The 18595-nt window shown below is 39.7% G+C and overlaps 1 protein-coding gene across 2 annotated transcripts in view; it reads right to left on the bottom strand.

The window, feature by feature from the left end:
- The window catches only part of GABRA4 (gamma-aminobutyric acid type A receptor subunit alpha4), a 36879-nt gene extending 23126 nt beyond the window's left edge, over positions 1-13753 (bottom strand). The window contains exons 1-5 of one of the 2 annotated variants that reach the window (XM_041476861.1): positions 13640-13753; positions 13413-13531; positions 4088-4155; positions 1440-1660; positions 1255-1337 (exon numbers count right to left, since the gene is read on the bottom strand). In XM_041476861.1, the coding sequence (XP_041332795.1) occupies positions 1255-1337; positions 1440-1660; positions 4088-4155; positions 13413-13531; positions 13640-13722 (574 nt within the window). In that variant the 5' untranslated portion in view covers positions 13723-13753. The remainder of the gene's footprint in view (positions 1-1254; positions 1338-1439; positions 1661-4087; positions 4156-13412; positions 13532-13639) is intronic. The other variant, XM_041476951.1, reaches the window with a different exon arrangement.
- Between the last annotated feature and the right edge of the window lie 4842 nt (positions 13754-18595).

The raw sequence follows: 18595 nt of genomic DNA on the forward strand, positions 1-18595 counted from the left end.
ACAATGGCCCCAAAATAAGCACACACAAAGAAACATTTTACATTTAATGCAAAAGACATGTCTTAGGGCTAGCATTCAATCCCTACACAGTCCAAACTCCTGTTAAAATTGAATCAAATCAGTCTTACATTTGAAATGGCTACATGTTATTTCAAGTTCCACTGTGGGAAAGATCAGACTAGTGTTCAGCAATTCCTGCTGAGTGGTGATTCTGTCTGAAGAGCTGTTACTGTCAATGAGCCCCCACTATCAAAGAACCCCTATCATACAACTGATAGCAAAGACAAATCTTGCAGCACCTGGTCTCCACTGATGAAAAATCCTATCAGAGCTGTGTCTTTCATACCCCCATTCAGGCTGACTATCCAGCTGTATAAGCTAAATTTATGCAATGGAAAATCTCTGGAGGTTCTCCAGCGATTTCTGACTTCAGAGCTCTAGGGTTAAGGAAAACAGATTAATGTCCAGCCATTGGAGGGTTTAAAGCAGAGAAGTCAGTGACCACGAAGGCTTAAAAGAATAACAAGATAATTAATGAAATGCACCAACCATTTCCAGAGGTCTCAGAGGTCTCTGCTTTGGATTCACATCAGGGAATCACAGCTACCCTCTCTTGTTTGTCATGCAGAAATCCCAAAGTGTTCCTCTATCCAAAATTTGGATATTTTTCAGAAACCTACATCTGACTTCAAAGCAGAAAAGTCATCTGCACTAAGATTTTTCTCACCAGTTAAAAAGTTATTTATTTAGTCTAAACTTGCCATGCAGGCTCCTCTTACAGGTCTGAAGACAGACAATTACAACTAGATATCAAACCTCTGCACATAACCTACACCTCTTTCTTAAGATGCCAATGTGCTTCCACTACCTGTAGAGAAAGTTAGCTAACCTGCTTCCCTAGGTGACTTTTACCTGGCTGTTCAAAGGTAAGTTTGTCTTCCCCAGAGTACCTCTCACTTGATTGAGTATCCAATTCCTCCCCAGGAACCAACAAAATGTACATAATTCAAGCAACTGTGTGTCCAGACAGTGGGGTTTAACATAACTGCTGAATCACCACCTGTTTTTAGTTCTCTGGGTTTAATTTTTGAGGTCCTAAATTGAATTCCTGAGGAACTTAACAGGAGTTTTGTCTGCATAGAGATTGCATATCAAGACATAACTCTATAAATTCATAAAGTCTAGTAACTGCTCAAAATTTAATTCTACTATTTAAATTCTGTAGTTACAAGAAATTTGATAATTGCAACTTACAACTCCCAAATTTGAGAGGACAAGCATGACCATCCATGGGAAAATCCACTAATCTCATGGGACACTCTGCACTTATTGTAAGCCTATAATGGAACAAATTAAATAGTCTCTGGTTGCCATTTTGTCTAGGCAGTACAACTTTTGCATACAGTAATTGTAAGAAATCAAACAAACACATTAGATACCTCATTGTGTACAGGATGGTGCCATTTCTCATTATTCTGAAGAGTTTATTTGGGGCTGTCATATTATGTGCAACAGACTTTTTCCCATTCCTGAAGAAAGTATCAGGAGTCCATACCTTCGAAACCATCAAGTTGTTAAGTCTTAAAATTTCAATAGGACCATCATATTTTAATCTTTTATCAACCCATGTCTGACGAAAGAAGACATCCATTGTATATTCCTGTATTAAATTGCAGAAAAACAAAGATCACATTTGCATATGTGTTTCCTAGAAAAGAAGAAATCCCTCAGAAGCAATCATTAGAAAAGAAAATCCTAAGTCCACTACATAAACATCTTTCCACCAATTAAAATGTCATGTGTACTTCTTAATAGCTTAATTTCTTACATTAGTCATATCAATAAACTGCTACACATTTAATCATTAAGGAATAATTAACCTAATTAATTAACCTAATTAACCTAATAGGTTGCAGAAAGCAGGCAACTGAATTTGAAGTCAAGCATATAACTGAAAACAAATGATCTCTGACAAGAATTGTCAACAGATTTTTAAAGAAAATATATCCATAGATCAGCTGCTGATGGCTAAATTGAAAATACCAGGACAAATTACTAGTTCCACTTTAAAGTTAGGAAAGAAAACCTAACTTCATCTCATGGAAAGTAAGCTTTTAACCGAGGAAAGCTAAGTAAGTCTTTTGCCATGCCCACAAAGCAGGGATAATAAATTATATAGAGATTTGCATATACATCTACATTTTTTTAAAGTATGTAACTATCGCATTAACTTCCTCAGAAAAGCCACTCAGATGCTCCAAAGAAAACATGCAAACAACTGCAGAACTGCAGACATAGGCACATAATGAGAAATCATATGTGAATGAATGGATGAAAGAATGCATTTCTCATCTTGGGAAGCTAAAGCATTTCACAAAAGAACTACCATGTGGCAATTTAAAAGGTCACATGGAAGCATTTAAGTCCTTTCTAACTTGCAGTTTTGATTTTGCTGTTAAGCCAAACAATGTTTTCTGACTTGATTTCAAATTCTTCTGCATAATGTTTCTATTGAAAATACTTGCAAGGACATTTCTATTTGCATTGGGAAGGAGGCATGCCCACTAGTGTAATGCATCTTAGGATTTTATGTCTTCTTTTCCATGACTGTATCCTCCACTGTGATTTATAGTTAATCCATGAAAAGTGTCTCCTCTAGTGTCATTTCCTGCTGGCAACTTCATAGCTTATAAGTAGCAGTTTCTGTTATTAGTTTCTACCTGACAGATTTTGTAATATAAGATTTCAATCATTTTCATGAAAAAATGAAAATGGGTACAAAAGCAACTAAAAAGACATTCTTATCATCCCCTGTACTGAGACCATAGCACACATCACTGTTGCAGCAAGTTTTATGAGTGCAGCCACATTCAAATTACACTGGGTCACTAATGGACATATTAACTAAAGAGTTATCCCTAAATAGCCTCCTAAATCATCCCTAATGAAGAAAGGGGAAATACTGGCTGTAAACTCTGCTTTTGCAAGGTCCTTACCCTCCTCTGTCCATGTTCTCACTTCTGCCTAGATATATGCTCCAATATAACTAATAACTTCCTATGAAAATGAAGCCTGAGAGATGCCACGCAGCCCTCACTACAGATTTGAGGCACTCACTACTAGATTTCCTTGGGATCACATTCTTGTACCCCTTGCCACTCTGATAAGCATCATCCTGCACGTGATAACCAACGAAGGCGTAAGATGCATTTCAACATGAGACTGCTGTCACACTGTAGCTCTTGAAAAAATACCTTGCTATCACATACCTTTCCACGTAACAGAATTAAATCAGGTGCAACACAAAGTGAACAACAGCACTAGAGGGGAAGAAAATTATTACCCTGAAACTGCTTTTTCCATGAAGAAGTTCAGTTCAGCACATATGGCTGTGTTATTTCCATGGGACTTCTCGAGTTTGTTATAAAAAGATCAACTGCTCTATGATTTAAGGGTATATTGCTGTATTTTAGAAGTTGATGAGAGTTCTGCTGGATTTGACCTTGAAATCAAAAGCCGTTCAGCCACAAATAACAGAACATGCAAATGTAATATTTCTCCTCTGTAACTATTTCATGCATGTCACTTGGACGTTCAATTTCTGCATATACTTGTGAAAACTCTTATCAGACAAACATTTGCTAAAAGTGATGCTTAAACGAGCACAAAGATCAGCAAAGGGTATTCATCTGAAATGAAAACGTCAACAAGTATTTTTGAAGTGATGTCATTATTATTCACCTGAGAATAACACAAGTTTCAGAAACGAAAAGCAATTTCAAAGATATTACACATTTTCCCCACAGCAGACTTACTTAGACACTCCCTGCAAGGCTGGATTCTGCCTCAGTGCTGTGAAAATCTGTTTTAAATCCCATGAAGTAAATTTCTTAAGCCAGCCAAAACCCACTGAAAGTGTGACCAGAATCAGGCCTTATGTATCTAATTATAACCTGTAAATTAAGCTGTTACTAATCTTGCCTAATTTGCATGATTGACAGAACAGTACAGATGAAGCATCCACTCCTACTGCAGCTAATGGTTTCTCAGAACCAGGAAATGGCATTTTAATCCCAGAAATACATACCATTTCTACATCAGAAACAGGTCCAAAACTGGTGACATATATATCTGTTTTGACTTCAGTAACAGGACCTAATGTATGAAAAGGAAGTGAGCAAGAAAATTTGAATTTTGCAGGTCAACAATTCCCATAAATGATCCTGGTGTGTGAACAGTTACCGCTTTCAGGGTTCTGTGGATGAGCAAGAGCAAAATGCAAACAGAGGTCAATTCAGATAAGTCTCAAATAAGAAGCACTGCTCAATTACCTTTACCACATAAGTAAATCAAAAGCAGCATTTCCATGCAAATCCCCATTCAGAAAACCAATGTTGACTCAAGGGCTAAGAAAACTGATGCCAAAAAATTAAAAGGCTCACTAAAAACACCATTCTACTTTACAACAAGCACTGAATCCCGGAAATCGACATTCCTCAAAGCATTTATTACTAATATTTGGACCTACTCGTAACAGCTGGGCTACAGACATTAGCATGCCACGTACTGAGTAAGTCAGTATCGCAGGATCAAGAACTGCATCCATTTCCTGAGATGTACTTAAGTGCTTTAATACTAATACCCAAAATAAAAGTTGGAGGTCAAAGTACCTTTGAGGGTTTGATCCAAGATCCACATTCTGCTACAATGTTTGTATTGAAGAACATGATACTTAGGACACTGTCAAAAACAGTGCACTGAACAGAGGTTTTGCACTCTCACAGCGGCCTACGGCAATCCAACCGCCAGAGAAAGCAGTTTCATTTTAATGTATTATTTCCTTTACTACCTTGAAATCTTAAATGGGCATTCGCTCTTCAGTACACTCTACATTTCCCCTTAAACCAAAGAAAACATGCACTAATTTCACTGGGATTTAGGTCTCTTCCTAATGTAATAATCTAGAAAGCTGATAATCATTATCAGCCATTATGATGATTTTGTGATCAAAGCATTAGCTAACAGTTTAAATCAGGTAATTAACTAACTTCATAAGTTTTAAAAATAAATCTCTGAATGTCTTACCAAACAGTATCTGTTTGAAAAAATGTGCATCATCTACAAATTTAAAACTGGCTTCTAAACCCCTACAACTCAAATTACTAAAAAGGATAAGTGATAAAGTCCAATAAATCAAGTTTTATCATAATATTTGCAATCTAAAAATGAAAGAAGGAAAGACTCAACAGAGCTAGCAGCAGAAGAATGTCCCACTTGAAAAGAAAAAAAAAAATTTAAAAAATCAGTCTTCACAGATGTCACTTTGAATCAAATGGTAAAAGATAAAAAAAGAAGTAAGCAATGGGAAAACAGGGAAATTGAAGTTCTTGCACCTAGAACAAGTCTCAAGCTGTGAACAAAAAGTAAAAGAGAACCATGTAAAATTGTTTTACTATAGAATTTGCCAATTATTTAGAGAAGAAAAGCAAAGAATTTTTCATCTAAATGTCAAAAAGATTACTTTGCTGGAAGCCAAGTTTCACAGAAGGGCATTTTTTCAAAATAACTCTTAAGAAATTCCACTGTACAACAGCTGGCAGCTCAGAGGTCCCTGAAAAGTTGTACAGTTTGGTACGTCTGTCTCAAAAAGGTTTTTAAGAAGCCACCCATGAGAAAGAAGGAAGCAGGAACTCTCAGATAACACACTTTCATTCCATGCCATTTGTTTTGCAGTGGGTTGCTCCCTAAACATGGAAGCTGCTCCCTTTTCTACAAATAACAAAAGCATTCATCAGTCAGGGAAATCCATGAGGGTTTAGATCACTCATTTTACTAACAACATAGTCCAATGACATTTCCTGAATATATTGATTTCTGGAGAGCAGACGAGCTCCAAGAGATTAGAAGTGAAGACATTTATCTACAGTGCTGGAAAATAGGAGAGAAAAGCCCAGTCATACTTGCATGTAGAAATAGAAGAGATTCAATTACCACTGATCTCCCATAACCACACTTTTTAAATTTATCCAGGGTTGATTTAAATACATATATATTTATTTCATTTGATCTTGAAATATTTCTGCAATCAGTTCTATAGAAGTGAAAAATTCATTTTCCTAAATAGCTTTAATAAGAAAATACAGGAATTAGTCTTTGTTACTCAATAATAACAGAATACTGAATACTGCACTCAGTTCCTGAAGGAATCCCTTTCAGGAACTGAGTTCAATATTCAGTACTTCCTTTTTACTGAGTAACAGAGACAAGTGCCTGAAGTCCTTTCAGGAACTGCTTTACTTGTTAGTGCTAAGAAACTAAATAGGAATAGTCCTTAAATAAACCCCAGACCTTTACATGTTTTTCCTCTGATGGTATAGTCTTTTCTTTAGCTTACAGAACACTGTAAATTTACAATCATACCAAATTGAGCAAAAGGACAGATTTTCCTATAGGCATGAGCTGCTTCTCCTAAGACATTGATTTCTTTTGTTTTATTAAATGATTACAGTTTCATGCTCAATAGGCATTGCAACTTTGTTTTTTGGAGTTTCTCAGAAAGAAGGGGAAAGCTAAGATCAAGAAGCTAATCTCCAAACCAGCAAGCCTACAACTTAATGCTATTTAGAAACACTATAGCAGCAGCACAAGACTAAAACTATGTTTGAGTTCACTCTCCAGTAACTGCTATTCTGCTCTCAAATATTTATTAGTATGACCCATGAGAAAGAAGGAAGCAGGAACTCTCAGACAATTACAAGGCCACAAAATAGCATTTACTTTTGGTTGCTTGTCCAACATGATGGCAGAAGAGTGACAAAACAGATGTGAAAATCACATTTTATTCCACTAGAAAATGGCAGATGAGTGTGGATCTAGAGGTACTTTAAACAACATAACAGTTATCCAGCTAGCACAGACATACAAATCCTTGATTTGCAGCCAAAACCTTGGTCAAACGGTTCAGTGTCTGGTAGGAGCAAAGACAGTGAAGCTGATTATCTCCTTAATGCTTTCTCTCCAATTGCAGCCCTTTCATGCTCCACGTCTTCCACCTACACTGGCTTTAACAGTTGTGAAATGACAAATCTTGGATTTTCTAGCACATCCCAGTACTTAATGCCAACCCAGGAGTATCTATGGCGACACCAGTACCTATCTCTTATTCCTCTTGTTCTAGAAGAAAACATAGTTGGTAACAATAGCGAGGGTATAAATAGTGAGTCATGCTGCTGCTTCTTTTTTAAACCATTATTAATCGTGGGAATTCCTGTCAACGAGGAGGTGATCTGTAGTCACCTAACCTACTTTTACTGGTGATTTAAGCAGCCCTCCAAAACGAATGTGTTGCACCACTTAATCAACTCAGGCTCTGCAAGCAGAAGATCCTATTAGAATCCTTAACGCTCTATTACTGGCAATAAAATGCAGTGAGTTGTAAGAAGGCCAATTAACTTTAAATATGACCATTTGGGCTTACCCCTCAATAGATCTTCACAAAGTATCTATCCACCATAAATCTTCAGAAACGCTGAAGAACTATTTATATCATACTGGTGTGTATTTTTATGTCAATGAAATAGGAGGAGAGTCCTACACACTGCAGTGGGAACAGTTACGTCTGAATCACTGCTTGCAAGATAATATACTTTAAAGAAGCTCAGGCAGGATTAAAAGCAACCCCTGCAAAAAGCCAGAATAGTTCAGTGTTATAGATGTTACATGTGGGCTGAAGAAGTGATGCCAGGCCCCAGCCCTGGGAAGAGGAATGCAAGATAGCTCTCCCATGCATTTTATGTCAACATATGGGTTGAACTGCAGCACAGCTCCCAGTGAAAGACTTCGGGCTCCATTATCCCTGCGTCTCCATAGGCAACTGTCACTGCAGAGATCCCTGCTGTATGTAAACACTCAAATCCTCCACAAGCTTTCTGTAGATTGCAATTTTTGCCATCAAGGGTCCCACAACTAATCGGAAACACTAACAAACAAGTCTGTACAAAGGTTTCAACATACCAAGTGCAGTTATGCTTTGCGGTTATTGGTGCTATTATGAGATCAATCCCAAGATATATAAACCACATAAAATTATATTACATCAGTTCCTACAGCGACATTAAAAAAAAAAAAGTAGTTGCTACAGATTTTTTTTTAAATATAACTACGTGTGAAAGACTTGGTGTTTTCTCTTTCCAAGTTCTTGCTGCCTGAATAGGGTTGACATTTTTTAAGTGAGGAAAAAAAAAGAGAAAAAACCTATCATATGAAATATGTTCTCTTGTTTCATTCTTTCAGAAAGAACAGCTAAGGTCACCTGCTATATGTAAGAACTCTGCTCAGAAGCCAGAACTAGGTAGGGCATTTTTAAAAAATTAATGCAGAATTCAAATACATGGGCTACATTCTCTACCAAAAGACAATACAACAAACACAGCAGCACACAATAACCTTTGTCTCTATGTATGTTCATCCATCACCATGTCTGAATCTGAAAAGGGAAAAGTATACCTCCAGAAATTAGGAGATTAGTGTTTCTTTGCCTATTTATCAGCAAAACATCTCTGCTGAGCCAGCCAAAAAAGCCTAATACTGGTGCCAGTTTTCATGATGTGGACACCTGTCTACTAAGAACTGGACTAAGAATATCAGCTAATTTTATACAGATCACTGAACAACAGACAGATGGTAATGACTTCAAGCATTACTAACCGAGGCCAAATTCAAATCTGTCACCTACAGGTATCTAACACCATATCCTGTTAAGCTTTGAGTCATCAACTTTCACCAGCTGAGAAAGAATGGACAACTGCCGGGGAAAAAAAATGACCCACTTCCCTTTTCAATGCTCTCTTCAAGTCCATTTTGAGTCATCAACTTTCACCAGCTGAGAAAGAATGGACAACTGCCGGGGAAAAAAAAAATGACCCACTTCCCTTTTCAGTGCTCTCTTCAAGTCCATTTGCAATCTAAATAGTAAAAACAAATTATAATATCTATTATGCTGAGCAATGGAACCTTTAAGGTACGCTTGAGTTCCTAGTAAGAGCAAATAATCATGCAGATATTTTTATTTTCTCTAAAAACAGAAAATTGCCTTTGCACTTCAAATGTATTCTGTGTTTATTTTCTGACTAAAGTCCTGCATAGACAGGAAATGAAACTCTTCAGAAATGCTGTTCATCAGCTGAACAACACACAGACTAAAGGGGCACAGAATCCTTCTCCTACCCTTCCTAGGGGAGACAATGGCCAATATATTTCATTCTACCAAGTACTCAGCTGCACAACTGAGCTGCACTCAGTAACAAGATCATGAGAAAGAACAGAAAAGGGGGAAGAAAAGAAAAAGGCAAATGGATGAACACAGTCCTAGTCCTTCTATTCAGGAGTCAGCAGCGGATGTGGCAATTTCCAAAGAGAAAGCCACAGAGCTAACATCAGTAGTTAATAGTGAGACTCAAAATTTATGCCAGGTTCTACCTCACACAAATTAGCAGAACTCAGGAAGGGAGAGGGCTCCATCTGTCACCAACTAATGGGGAACCACACCCCAACACATCAGCAACAGGCTGTGGGCAATGCCATAGCTTGTGGTCAGCAGGTTTCACAGCCAGCCTGAGAGCTTTGGGCAGGAGGCAAGTCACACACCACTTTCTTTCTTTGGTCTGGCCATACAATTGGCCACTAAAAGCAAGATGCCAGAGATCAGATGTTGTCTGAAAGGCATAATTCATCAAAATTAGCAGATACATGGCAGCACAGTCTAGTCACCCTCATCAGTTTCAGTCTCCTTATTCCTTCCTACATCCTTAAGTCCAGGTTTAAGTGTGATTAGTTACAGTATCATGAAAATTTCAAAGACACCATTACATTTTTTAAAGTTACAATCCAATACAGGTTTGAATCAGCTCTTGCAGGCCCTTGCTAATGTCAATAGTCACTCAGGTAAAGTCCGAAACCATGCAAGAGTTTAAAATGGCAAATCAGACCCAGGCCTTTTAATTCCGGTGAATAATGCTCCTTTCAAACACCTTGGACTTCTATCGTCACTTTGAAGCTAATGACCAGAAAAGTAATAAGGTGATTTTCAAAGAAAATACAGCTTGTGAAAATTTCATGTAACACAGAAAATTTTAAAAGCAGATGAAAACTGTAGACAGGGTTTAGATAGAAATGCTTCCACTTCAAACTTTATGGCTGAATCAAAATACTGCAGTACTCTGGCAGTACTCTCAAAGTTTTCCAGCAGATGATGATTTTAATTAATGACACCACAAGGAGCTTCGGTAGAAACACTGTTTTTATCGAGTGGTTTTGACCAGGAAACCTACTTGGATTATAAATTGCATGCTGAAATTCAGGATAATGATATAGCAAAGCATACAGTGTAGGGAATGAACTAACTTCACTTCCATCACACTATTTTCAAACATCATACAGCATTACTTTACTCATTAGTCCCTAAATACCTTCCATCTACTCAAATTCAAAACTCTTATGCATTTAAAGTCTTCCTGACAGCAGTTGCAGGGTTTTTTTTTTCTTTCCTACATGAAACTGCCCATTCTGCTTTATTTCATTCAATTTCTACGCGACATTTCTTTGCTTCACTCTTGAGATTCTCCCCCTGCCTCAACTTAATGGGAACTTTCACTTAAATGGTCTTGAGTAACCCTTTTGATAAACCCTTCTGGTTTTGTTTTTCACACTACCAAACCTTGCAGTGCCTAGTAAAGTGATAGCAACTTTTTAAGTTTATTAAATTTATTTAATAAAGTGAACTTATAATTCAAGATGTCAATGCATAAGTACCACCAAGAGAAGCTTCCACATACTCCACTGGGGTTCACAACTCTTCCTGGAGACCACGTCCACATTTGTAAGCATGCTGAGGCAATTTGACTTCTCCTCCAAAACTACCCAAAATTGTGCAAATTAATGATAGTATGGAGAATATTGATCCAGTTGTAGGAAATTTCCAAAATCGAACATTTTCTGCTTTGCTCTGCATGTGAATTATCTTCATGTATTTTTATTTGTGGTAACGCTGTAACATGCCAGCAAAATTCAGAATTTGGCTACCACCCCAAATCTGATTTTAAACATAATTTGTGCCAAAATTACAAATATTTTCATCAATTTGAAGTTTAAAATGAGCATAGTTAATCCTCTGTGAGGCCTTTTGTTCTTAAAATAAAACCTTCATTTCAGTTCAGGCCCTGTGAAAACTAGATGGTGAATCAGCTTCAAGAAGAAAACAAAAATAAGTATTCTGCTGTTCATCGGAAAGTGATGTAGCATTAACATTACCAAAACACACTATACTTTCCATCTCTAAATATTCCCATCCCCTCTGACATTTTGTTTGCAATTCTATAAACTAGTGAGTGACCCACTTTCAAGCTACAAATCCCACTTCTGATAAAGATTTATCAGGAAAAAGCCCCAAAATATAGGTAAAAGTTGATTTTGATAGTCTCTATTTCAATAAATAGTCTGTAGTTATTACTCTGAGCAAAGTCAAAAAGTGAAATCTGATAAATTACAAAAATTTCTTTCTTTGGTTGGTTTTGTTGTTTGGTTTTTTTTTTTTAACCGAAGTTGCTGTTCTCAAATCAGGTGTAGATAATTTTCACTGTAAGGAGCTAGGGAGGCAAGCATCATTTTTAAAACCAAAGCATTTTCCCCCCATGTTTTACTTAAAAGTTCAAAACTCGGAGATGAGTGGTTAAATGTTAACCACAGAGATGGTTATGAGGAAGGAAGAAGCAAAATAATATCCATTTTGTGAAAAATTGACCCAGAGGTGTTTTCCCCAGGCTGAAATCTGAGTTTTTGCCTCCCTCTCTCATTTACTTCAATATTCCCCATGTGAAAGTTCAAGAAGATACAATGAACTTTTTCTCCTTGATTGCGTTTTGCTGAAAGTCTTCCATACTTACAGGGGAAAAATACCTACTCTTGCAAAACATCTTGCAAAGGACAACTGTATTAAAATAAAAATCACCATATATTACATATTTAGTAGTTGTTTAATTTTGGAAATCTGATAATGCTCATAAAGCATCTTTGCTAGATGACTAATTAGTTGGCATTCAACCTAAAATGATGCCAAACTTAGCACAACTCTTGTACGCGTGCAGAAGTGTCTGTAACCTCTCCACAAAGACTAAATTGCAGAAGACTATCAGTTCCCAATGACTCCTCCGGGTGGTAATAAATTTAGCTTCCTTCTCACTTGATGTGTAAGCTAACTTAAGAAGGCCTCATTCCACACACTCAAAATAATAAGAGTGGTCCACGGGTGCCAGGTGCTGTCCTTTAACAATCACAATCATGTATGTGAGAGCACTGCATATGGCACGTGGGGAATGTGCTGGCATACATGTCAGTGTGGATGGATCACATGTATGGAGAAGGTACTTCAGAGGAGGAAGAAAGTATTTTGCAACATAAACCTACGCAAGGATCTCATTCAATCCTGTATTGGAAGCAGCCTATAAAAACCTCATTATGGCTTTGAGCATCATGAAAAGGTCTGTAGCATTTTTTTATAAATATTTTAATATTATTTTTACTTTCAAATTTTCATTTTAATACCTTCATTCCAGATTACAAAATAAACTTTTATTTTGCCTGGATCTTAATGATTTTTGGTTCCAAGACCCTACACAAAAACATAAAAATCATAAAAAACAGCAAGTCTGGCTGCTTCTTCAGCATCACAAAACTGCATCTTAACAGCCTGGGGAAAGGAAGAGGCCCAAAACCCCGACAGCAGAGCACAGGTGAAGGCAAATTTTGAAACCCCGCCACGTCTAATTCCTATACAGCAACTAAGTCTACTGCTTCTAAATCAAAGCTGGAATTTTAGCAACTGTGGTAAAGAACTGGCACCTGAGCTCTGATTTTCCCTAACTAGGAGAACAGAATCCATCAGACCTAACCTCCTAGGCTGGTAAAGGTACACTTGTTTCTATTAGGACCCGATCGTGGCATTTATTTTTCGAACCTTGGCAGGTTCAAAACCTGCCAAGAACGAGAAGAATCTGAGTGTTAGACAGGTCACTTCATCCCCACCAAGCCAACGCACACTGGCTTCAGCGCTTATTTTCCCTCCAGCGCGGCAGCAGCAGCCCGAGCCCGGGATGTGGGCAGAGCAGCAAAGCGGGGGCTGAGCCCGGGACCGCCCCAGCGGGGCCCCCACGGCCGGGACTGCGCAGCACCCCCGGGCTTTCGGGCCAGGCGCTGCCTCGCTGCCGGCCCTTCCCGGAGGGTTCGGACCCCGGAGCACGGAGTGGGGACACAGCCCCACGTTTTCGGACAGCAACGGGTCGGTCCGAGCGGTGAGCGCCGCGTCCCCCGCCCCAGCCCAGCGACCCCCGCCCGCCGCCGGCACCGCGCCGCCACCGTACCCCCAAATCCCGGTCGCAGCCGGTTGTCATAGCCATCCAGGAGGCTGTTCAGGATGCTGGTAAAATTCTCCGGCCACAATTTCTCCTCTTTTTTGATCTGCCCTGGCGGCCCGGTGAGACTGCGAGGCAAAGAGGGAGCGGGTGAGCGGAGCCGCCGGGAGCCCGCGGGGAGCAGCGGCACCGGACCGGCCGCCCGGGTCCCCCGGCGCCGCCGCCGGGCTACTCACCAGGTCGCCAGGCACAGGCAGTGCAGGAGGGCGATGGAGAGACCCGAGGACATGGCGATGGCTGGCTCCTTGGCAGAAACCATCTTTGCATGCCATACTTCACGCCTGGGCACGTTAAACGCCTTGTCCGGGGCGGGGAGGGGGACGCGGGGCCCGGCGGGGGGGCGGCGGCCCCCGGCGGTCCCACATGCGCGGCGCCCCGGTTGCCAAGCGCCCGGCACGGGCCGCGGCCCCGCGCTCCGCCCCGCGCTCCCCTCACGGCCCGGCCGGCGGCCGCGCTGCCACGGGCGGCGGTGCGGAGGTGGGGTGACAGTGCGGGAACGGCGGCCGGGGGCGTCGCGGGGGTGACCGCGGTGGCGGAGCCCTCTCTCGTCCCGATCGCCTCTGTTCCCTGCGAGGGGAAGAAAACCGAGAGCGTGGGCGGGCGGGGGCGATTAATTCCCCAGCGAGGAGGGCTTGGGAGCAGGAGGGTCTCTGCGCTCCGGTAGGAGAGGAGCTGGCAGGAGAGAGGTGGGAAGATGAGGTGAAGGAAAGCTTTGACTTCAAGGTTAAAACAGAGAGCGCCCAAAACAGATGGAAGCGAGTGGGTTATTCCAGGTTGCTAAAAGCAAAAATAAAGCCAGAATACGGGAATTGTTTCACATTATATCTGATGGGTTTTTTCTTTTTTCTTTTCTTATCATTCCTATAATTAGGAAACAGGATTTGGTGACCCAAAAAAATTCATTATGCAAGGTCCAAGGGATTGTGAAGAATTACAGTAAAATCCACTCAGAAGTGTTGTTAGTCTGTCACAAGCTATTGGGATGGTTGGGTGGAGGGGGAAGACTGGGGGAAAGGAAGAGAATGGGAGGTGTTCCACATGCAGTAAGTATTGGCAGTAAACAACTTGTTCTTCTGATCAAGTGTGCTGCAGAGACGATTCTTGAGGTTTGAAAATCAGTGTGCATGTCAATTTTAATGAGGGTTGTGAAATTCATCATGCACATAGGGCAGGTATTGTAATTGACTCAAAGACTACAGTACTGTCAATGCCGACAGTAAAAAGTCTTTATTCGTTACTTACTACAGTATCTTTTAGCATTGAAATGCCTGATTATCTTCAAAACCACTGTACACTTGTAATCTTCCTGATTGTACTTCAGAGCTTGCTCCAGCTAGGGTGCCCTTTGCTGATTCGTTTGAAAAACAATTAAAGCTGTGCTTGAAATCCATTTAGCCTGCTGACGCTGTTTATCTTTCAAAAAACTCTGTCTAGGCAGTCAGTTCTGCTTCCAATTTTAAAAGCCCTATTTAGGCCTCTGCAGATTACTAGTCTGCTTCCTGAGATTTTGACAAGGATCCTCATCTCCTGACTGCTTTACAGGATCCTGATCTGACTGTCTTAGTGGAATGACAAATGTGCTGCCAAAACGTCACCGAGTGGGGCCGCCTGTCTATGGATAGTATACACGCTCCGTGCAGTATTTACAAACCTGGACAACACGGACGGCAGGATGTCATGCCAAGGTCACTTCAGCTCTTGTGATGAGGCTCTGTTTAACTCCACACACAGGTGAAAACCAGCACAACAGACAGAGTCCACTGCTCTGTCTCCATTAGCAATCTGATCAGGAACAACAGAAGGATGAATGAACAGCTCTTCAGAAGTCCAATTTCACCAGAGTCAGATAAATTTCTCTGGGTTAATCAGCCACTTGGGATCTTCTGTAAAGTGTTGTGATTTGTTTCGCTGGATCAATCTTTTGCTCTAGCATGGACTATGCCAGGGAGATACTGAGAACTCACCTCCAGTAAAAAGAGTGTTGAGTTCTCCCTCGGGATAAAAAGTAGACCCTTATTGCGGAATATTGAAAATATTTCCTCGTGAGATTATCTTATATAAGGATACCTCAGTTAAATTTTGCTGACAGAAGTGAAACTCAAAAAATGAAAGTGAGGGCAATAGTGGGTAATTGAGAACTGGGCAGAATCCTGCTGGCTAGTCACAAACTTGGAGCAAAACATGGCTCTAGGAACTGTCACTTACTGCAGCTGCTGAGGAAGAAAAGAAACATCCAGGCAGAGCTGGGGATACCCTTGGGTTTAGATTGTTTTAATGTTTTCTAGATATGTATAGACACCTGTGTGAGCTGAAATAGAAAAGTTGCATGGTGTTCACCAGTAATGATCTCACTACATGAACGTCGTGAGAAATGCTATCACATAACCCCCTCTCAAATCCATGCCTGGAGTCAGTAGTTCTGCTACAGCTAGAAATCAAAGAAATTCTCCCTTTCATCAGTTCTAGGAACTGAGCTGGTCTTTGAATGATTTCCAAGTTCTTCAGAACAAAGAACAATATTATTGATACCTTCCATCTCTTTAGTACAGGTACTTCAGTGAGGTAACTGAAGTAACATTCAATAAAAGTAACATCAGGTTGCAAGATTTGTGGACATGCCATGCAAGGGCAAGAAATACTCATGATTTCTAAAAAGATGCCCATGGTTTTTTTTCTAAGAAAATGTAGACATAGTGCCCTCCTGTCATGCCAAGCCTGCCTTGGGTTGCATGGATGCAGTATCTGGGAGCCACATGAGTGCATTTACTCCCTACAGGTGCTAAAACTAAATGAAAATTCACATTGTCTAAACCTAGAAAATTAATTCTAAAACACCTCAAATTCATGAGTTGCTAATATCCCCCTTAAATCCAGCAATGATTATCAAGAAATCCATAAGATTAATACCAAATCCAGACTGTTGTCCTTGATATCTATAAAACTGTATCATTTGTAGGTTGATGAAGCATTTCCAAAACAAGACTTGAAGGAAAAAAGAACTTAAAGCAGTTCAAAGTAACAGTAAACAGTCCTGTAAGCCACATATAGCTCCTGTGAGCGTTCGTTACTGCTGGTATATGCATTGCCCTGCTAAATTTCAATATTTTCTGAATTACAACTTAAGAGCTATTCTAGGGTTTTTTTTGGTAATGTATTTGTAGCACAAACACACAGAAACTCCAGAGGTTCTTCTTTGTCACCAGCAGATGTATGCTGTTTTGAAAAGTACTACTTCAAATGGTCTTTGATCTCTTCACAGAATATCTGGGTTATATCATCTCTCTAAAATAACTTGATGACTCCAAGAAGGATTTAGTGGTCACAGGCTGGATTGATGGTCCCCAAAATTGTTTGCTGAATTCAGCATTTTCCCAGCTTCTCCACCATTTACCACCAATTCTTCCAAGATTTCTCTGAAGAAATCTCACCCATCGGGGACTATTGTAAGAAGGGGACTATTTTTGCCAGGCTCCATATGCTCAGAAAGCACTTGAATTTTTTAAATAGAATTTTTTTTTCTGTCCCTCTACTGATGTATCCTACTAATGATTTTTGATGAAGCAGACATTCTGGCCAAGCCTCAAAAGAAGGTTTATCCAAAGCTATGGATCTTAGGTATAGCTTAATAATTTTTTATTTGTTACAACACAGAGAAGCAGATTTTCTCATCAATCTTCCCAATTCTACTTCACCATCAGATTAAGTGGAAAGAAAAAGGAAGTCCGTTATTTTCTTGTGTTAGTCATTATCTAACCTTTACAGGGTTTGTACTTTTTGGTTTTTGGCTGCTTTTTTCCCCCTTTGTAAACCATAGCCTCTATCAACACTATAGGTTATATAGGTAAATCATAGGTTCCATCCTTTTCCCCAGCAGATTTAATTATTCAGCTGATTTTTACCTGATTTAGTTTTGGCATCAAATCCATGAAGACAGACAAGCTAAGATCAAAAAGGTTGTGAAAATCTTTAATGCCCAGTTATATGTTGCATAGTTAAAAACGTCTAACTCTTAGAAAAGAGAAGATAAAACTGGGATCACTGCCAAGTATCTCAATGTTTCTTTATCTAAATAGGTAAGTCATTGATTTCTTGGATTTTTTTAGTTTCTATCCATATCAGCAGAGTTTCTTACAATATTGAACAAACAACTTGTCTTCACATACATCCTTTTAAAAAAAGCAGGGGTTGAGTATGCATTCTTTGGAAAATGCATACCCCGATCCCATTTTTGGCAAATGACCGAGAAAATATATGAATACATTTACTGTACTAACTAAAGTGTCTTTCATTCCCTTCTTCTCCAACATCCACTCTGATCAAAGAGATCATGGAAACCTGCATGTCTTGCCTTTATCAAAACTTTGATCTGGAGTTCAGGGAAAGTCTGTACTACCTGTTCAGGGTAGAGTTTTCAATCAGAGGGGGTACCAGGACACTGTGGGCCTTGACTACACATCTAGTGATGTGCTTATGTTTAAGGAGTGTAGATTTTGGATCTATTGATTGAAACTTAAGTTCTGCTCTGGGAACAGTAAGATAATAAGAACAGTAAGATGAATAAGCTCTTTCTGGGTCTTCTTCCAGTTCCAGCTTTCCCTGTAGTTCTCTTTCCTGATGTAGTTCTAGAAGTTTTCTTTCCAGGTTTCTATTTCAGTATCTGATCACAAAATTTTTACCTACGCACTTGCCTCTCCAAAGGACTTACAGTCTAGATAAACAAAACTAAGTAAGGACTGGATACAAGAAAGTACTGTTATTTCTGTTTTGCTGGGAATAGAGACCCAAAAAGCTTAAGTGGCAATGCAACACAATGTATGAAATGTAACTGCCTCCAGTATAAGAAATTTTCAGCAGAACATGAGTTTAATTCCAGTCTACTGTGTCCCAGGTCAGTTTTCTAGTCACCTCCTCATCTGTCTTTTCAGAGCACAGCATAAGCTCTCTGTAAAACTGAACCTTCAGCTGGCCCAGCTTTGCTTCACTTCCATGGCCAGAACTCCTACGAAACTGCAGGAGCTGATGCCGACATGCATTTAGCTGTGTATTTTTTCCTCTGACATATGGTATTTACAAGACTGCTCCACAGTACCATGGTTATTTTAACACATATGTCCTTGATTGCTTGGAATAAG

Source organism: Pyrgilauda ruficollis, unplaced genomic scaffold, assembly GCF_017590135.1.
Source record: "Pyrgilauda ruficollis isolate IOZ18807 unplaced genomic scaffold, ASM1759013v1 scaffold1, whole genome shotgun sequence".
Classification (NCBI taxonomy): Eukaryota; Metazoa; Chordata; class Aves; order Passeriformes; family Passeridae; genus Pyrgilauda; species Pyrgilauda ruficollis.